This window comes from Lipotes vexillifer, unplaced genomic scaffold (assembly GCF_000442215.2).
Source record: "Lipotes vexillifer unplaced genomic scaffold, Lipotes_vexillifer_v1.1 scaffold783, whole genome shotgun sequence".
Classification (NCBI taxonomy): domain Eukaryota; kingdom Metazoa; phylum Chordata; class Mammalia; order Artiodactyla; family Lipotidae; genus Lipotes; species Lipotes vexillifer.
This window is the reverse complement of record NW_006793239.1, coordinates 629,388-635,387: the sequence shown is the minus strand read 5'-3', so window position 1 is coordinate 635,387 and position 6,000 is coordinate 629,388. Positions and strand designations below refer to the sequence as shown.

At 38.9% G+C, this 6,000-nt stretch overlaps 1 protein-coding gene across 1 annotated transcript in view; it reads right to left on the bottom strand.

The window, feature by feature from the left end:
* The window catches only part of MOSMO (modulator of smoothened), a 55,221-nt gene that overhangs the window by 3,871 nt on the left and 45,350 nt on the right, over positions 1 to 6,000 (bottom strand). The window contains exon 2 of the mRNA XM_007466285.1: positions 992 to 1,204. Coding sequence (XP_007466347.1) covers positions 992 to 1,204 — 213 coding nt within the window. The remainder of the gene's footprint in view (positions 1 to 991; positions 1,205 to 6,000) is intronic.

Genomic DNA, 6,000 nt, shown 5'->3' with positions numbered 1-6,000 from the left:
TACACGACAATATCAGGTGAAAAAGTAAAAGCTGTGTTATAACATTCATTATTTAAAAACTTAAGAAAACCTGAGATGATTATAAGACACTGAATTAGAAATTAAATCCGATAGTATTTGGCATAGGGATAGTTATCCTGTTCTTTAGAGCAGGGTTTCTCAACAGGGCCCTATTGCCATTTGGGGCCAGATTAGTCTTTGCTGTGGAGGGTTGTTCTGTGCATTTGTACACTGTTCAGCAGCATCCCTGGACTCTACTCACTACGTGCCAGGAGCATCCCCTTAGTTGGGACAATCAAAAATGTTTCCAGACTTTGACAAATGTTCCCTGGGGGACAAACCTGCTTTAGAAAGAAGAAAGCAGAATTACAGAAATCTTCCCTTTGAGAATTTTTGTTGCTTTTAGCTTGGGAAAAGCCTGCGTTGTGCTCTGAAATTAAACCAGGTTTGCAAAGTACAAGAGAATGTGTAATATTTAAATATTATCACACCCTTGGGCATAGCTTAAATGGCATCAGAAATGCTGAGAAACGATTATTAAATAACCAAATGTGTTGATTTTTCAATGGTCACACCACAACTTATGGTAGAAACTCAAATCAATGATACTAAAAAGCAAATCACCACCTTAAACTAATTTGTATTTCTGTATATTTTCTTCTAGATTTATCTTTATTTGACAGAAGATACCAATACCTTTAAGAAGAGGAAGACTCAGGTTAGTGGTAGCTCTGAGTCACAGACCTGGAACACTTAGGTCACAATGTGAGTGAAAATAAAATTCATTAAAATAGCACGTTATACAATGCAATTAAGGTTTGGATGTCCTGGTCTTATGGTGAGAATTCTGAAGAGCTGATGGGACCGCGTAGAGTCTATCTGATGGCCGTATGCAAGTGGTGCCCTTTGATGATTAGAGAGTCCTTATTACTGAGTCTTGATTCCAGGGTGAGTGCCTTCTAGACAAATTTAGTTAGCACAGGTTACTTACTTCCAGTGAATGCTATCCATCGAGCATATTTTGTGGCTTCTCTTCGCCAGTGGGAAGCCACCAGCAAACCACATGTGACAGTCAATGAAATGATTCCCATGATGATAAAAAACAGTGTGGTGACCCACTCTGGGGGAAGCCGAGGTGGGATGCATGTCCGGTCTCGTCCATGGATTGTTTGACACTGTCGCACAAGGCCCACAGTGAGTGCTCCTGGAGAGATGCAAAACGTGGGAGTATTTTAGTGGGTTTGGCACACCCAGGGAATTGTCCCTACCAAAACCCCTTTAGTCCTTTTCTCTCTGAGTGGGTCATTCAAGCACTGAATTCCACTGAGTCCTATTCTTCAGCATCCTGCTGTAGTCCACTATGTAGTATACTTTGTTTAAGGTACAAAGTGAACTTAAAAAAAAAAAAAAAAAAAACCTCACAAGTCATAGAAGGCAATTCATTCAGTCATTTATTAAATACTTTTCTGGGTACTTGTGTCTGGCACTGTTCTAGGCTCCAGGAAAATAACAGTGAACAAGAGAGATGAGGTTCCTGCTCTTGCTGAGATTACCATACTAGCAAAAAGAATTGGAACTTTTCTATTCCCAGATCCAAGACTCAAATGTATATGATTTTATTTTGGCTGAGGAGAAACACACGTTTTAAAAATTTGAAGGCAAACCTGAAATATGTCTAAGTGTAATACATAAATAAAATTAAATAATGGATTAAATACTGGAACTAATATTATTTTATTAAACTTAAAAGGTCTAAGAAAATTACAATATAAGTACTTTTCCAACTAAATTCAAGAAAATGCTGGAAAAACTAGTAGTTTCACCCCATTTGGTAAGTCAACAATTTTTGTACAATGTACAAGTACTCACAGTGACAAATCATTACTAGTATGCTTCAGCAGAAAAGCAAAAAGGCATCGGTGCTAATTTTTAAATTGCCCCCTCTTCCATTTAAATAAATGAAAGTGGTTTTTGTAAAACACCAAGTGCTATTTTTAAACAAACATGTTCTCATGTCAAACCCAAGGAACCTCTCTATCAAATTTGGGGTGAATTAATTTACAGAAACCTAGATAAGGAAGATGAAAGAATTATTATTTTATCCTTTTCCCCAATAAGAAGAACAATTAAAATGTTACTTTTGAGTAAAAGTTGCTTGCTTCCCCCTTTAAGGGCAACTGCAAATGGGAAAACAGCTGCCAAAAATACAAGAAAAGAAATTTTTGGAGCCACTGAAAACAAGACTTCTGCATCTTTTATTGGTCTTATTTTCTCATTGTGAACAACAACAACTACAACAAAAAGACATTAACCTCAAAATCATAGCACCTGCCATGAACAAGTGCCTTTTTTGAGGACAGTAAAATTCCCAGAGGCATTTTGGGAAGCTGCTCTTGGTGGGAGAAGACAGACCAGGGCTGAACCTCTAAGTACAGATGTATATGTGGGTAGGTGGGGCTGTTGGAGGGAGGGGGTTTTCCTGCAACATGCCTTTGCCATTCGTACATTTGTAGAAATAAGCAATGTATTCAAAGAAAATGAAGAGAAAAATCAATTCTGCTCTCAGAATTGAGTTGTGGTCTTTCTTCCTCTAATGCTAACTCTGACTATAACTTTTCAAAAGAGTGGAAGACGATAACGCAAACAAGTTGTACCTTTTTCTCTCAAATCATCTAATAATTAGGCCCTTCTTGTGATCTCCGCATAGGTGCAAACAGCATTATAAATTACAGGATCATCGCCAGCAAGATGGAGGCAGATGGGGGGCGGGAGAGGGATAGAAAGTGAGCAAACTGTCACAGTAGGTAATGCCACCCTGCCCCTCCTCCGAGCTGCTGTTTGGAGTGGAGTGATTCCACAGGCCAGAGAAGTAAATCAGTTCAAAGTTTTTGACAGTCACTAACATTTTTAGTATCATGGTAATTGCTTGAAACCAGAAAAGGGACGACAATAGGGGTGAGTAGGTACCAGGGAGTTGCATAATTGTTCTTAAAATGAAACATTAAAAAGTTTCCTTGAAAAGAAAACTTGAGGGGGAGGGCGTGTCTTATTATGATAAGGCATTTTATGGTAATTTTGGAAATAAAGAAGGCATTCACAGCAGTGCTCAAGCTCTTCTAACAGGAAACCACTCCTGATCACTCAGCAAAAATCTAACAAATTACCCTCTGTAGTCACTATCTCATTTATAAAAGCTATCAGTACAGTGTGAATAGACAACAGGCAATGAAAGACCCTCTGGCAAAATTCAGTATTATGGATTCTGATTATAGTAACAATTCTCTTCACAAATTTAAAATACAAAGAAACTTTCATTGGTAACTATAAATAGCTAGTGGACTGAGATTTACTTTTTTTTTTTTAAATAAATTTATTTATTTATTTTTGGCTGCGTTGGGTCTTCGTTGCTGCACGCAGGCTTTCTCTAGTTGCGGAGAGCCGGGGCTACTCTTTGTTGCGGTGCGCGGGCTTCTCATTGCGGTGGCTTCTCTTGTTGTGGAGCACGGGCTCGAGGCGCGTGGGCTCTAGAGCACAGGCTCAGTAGTTGTGGCTCTCGGGCTCTAGAGCACAGGCTCAGTAGTTGTGGCGCACGGGCTTAGTTGCTCCGTGGCATGTGGGATCTTCCAGGACCAGGGCTCGAACCCGTGTCCCCTGCACTGGCAGGCGGATTCTTAACTACTGCACCACCAGGGAAGTCCTGAGATTTACATTTGAGAATTATTTTTTGCTGGCAAATATTTGAAGTTGTAGGTTCAATAAACCATAACTAAAACATTTCTCCTTCAAAATATTTTGAGTATCCTTATGTTGCCTCATTTACTTTCCATTTATGGACATGGCAAGGAGGGCTCAAATTTAACTTCCTGTGCCTATAGGTTGTTAAGCTTTCTGAGTAGGATTGCATTTTCCTCCACTCCTGGCTGGCACACCACACCAAGTGAATACAAAGAGAACAAGTAAGAACATGGAAATTATACCTATACTTTTTACAAATCAACAGAAATAACCTGACAGATGTTCCGCTGTAAAAGAAGAGTTATACGTCTGTATTTACGACAGTCCTTATCACCACAAATCAAGACCAAATATTCAACAGCTATATTCTGGAAGAAAAGAAAGCTAATGCTAACTAACAAGAAGGTGTACTGTATATAAGCAAATCAATTCATAAATATTTTATTGAGTGTCTCTTATGTGCTCACATTTTTGTAGTGGTCTGAGATTACAAAACTAATACTGTCACACTTTCAGTGAAAATAGAGTTTTCTTAAATTATGCAAAGGCTAGTGCAAACAGTGGTTGGTCAACATTGTCACTAAAATTCATTTTCTTAAGATTCTACGGCAATATAATTTATATCACAGTTACATATTTTCGATAAGCTGTCTGGGTGTAGGGATCTGCAAGGGTAACTGTGCTGCTACCATTGAATCTTGTAAATTCAGGTAACTGTTAGTACCCAAACTTTCACCAGGTCTTTAAATTTCATCTTTTACCTCAAAGAATTATCTCCTGCCTGTAGATTCAAATTCGTCACTCACATTGACTAGCCAAGATCTTTTACATCCTCCAAATTCTCTGAACACATTTAGACTGTATCACATAATCGTGCACTTGATTTTAAGGTAACTTCTTTTAACCCCAAACAGAAAATGAGCTTTTCAGGAGGGAACTGAACCTTCTGCTTCATTGGAAACCCTTAGAATGGCCTGCAGCAGTGGGCACAAAGCAGGAATTAATAAACATTTGGTGAACTTAAATAAATTAAAAACAAGCTAAATTTAAAAATCATGCTGCATTAACTAGGTTCTCCTATAGAACTGTCTCAGTTTGATTTGTTGAAGCACACTAAATTAAGCATAAATTCAGCCATTCACTAATTTTTGTTTCATCCAACAGGTCTTTTGCCTCCTGAAGGGGCCTGAAATTCCATTTTCCAAAGAGCCAATCCATCTGTACCCTGCAGCTGTTTCCTAGGTAACCAGTCTAGCCAAATAAAAACTTGCACACAACAGGAAAAAGGAAAACCAACTAGGAACTATAGCATCCCACATGCCTCTTAGTATCTCACCTGTGTTATCAAAACACAGAAAAGGAAGTCATAATGAATCTTACCCTGTTAAGTGGGGAATCTTAACTAAAGAGGCTTTTGACACCCATCATCTATAGATCCAGACACTGCTGAAATGATTTAACACAGTCTGAGCATGTCTGTTGCCACAATGAGGATGATTACAAGGCATGTCATCACTACATGTAAAAGCTGTGTCATAGAAAATTTGAAACACAGTAATTGTAAATCAGAAAGGCACACATTCCCACCAATCTGTCAGAGCAAATCATATGCAGTAACTGCTCGCTAAACTGACCACGGAGAGGGTTTTCCAAGATAGGGCTGAATTTGAACAAAATCGTGAAGTTAACATTTGCTATTGCCCTCTCCCATCTCTCCCTTGAGTTTTCTTCCTACTCATGTTCTCTTCCTCTCAGGGGGCCCTCTTCGTTAGCTGTAGGTATTGTGAACTGGCCCACCCAATCCCTACAACTGATGTGGATTTCTTACTCTACTTTCTCCCTGGGGATATAAAAATCTAATCTTGGCAAGCTATCCTACTGGTAACACAAACCAAACACGTTACCACAAAAGTCTTAGTGACTGATAAAGGCTTAACATACTGCCCTTTCCAAGAGCACCTGTAGTTAAGTAAGGGACAATATTCCAACTTAACTGAAATTATAGAGTTTCATGTTTCAGTGACAGGTTGGCTGAGGAAATTTAGGAGAACCTGGAGGCAGGTGAGAAGGGTCCTGGTAGGGGGCCCCAATGTAGGCAGTGACACATACCTTCCGGTGTAAGTCATACCCTGGCAGCTCATACTTTAAATGAGTAGGAGCACAAGCACAGAAATTAATAGTCTATAACTTAAAAACTTCACATATTTAATTTTTTTCCTCCAGAAGCACTGCTAGTGATGATTATTTTTTATCAGCTGTGATTTC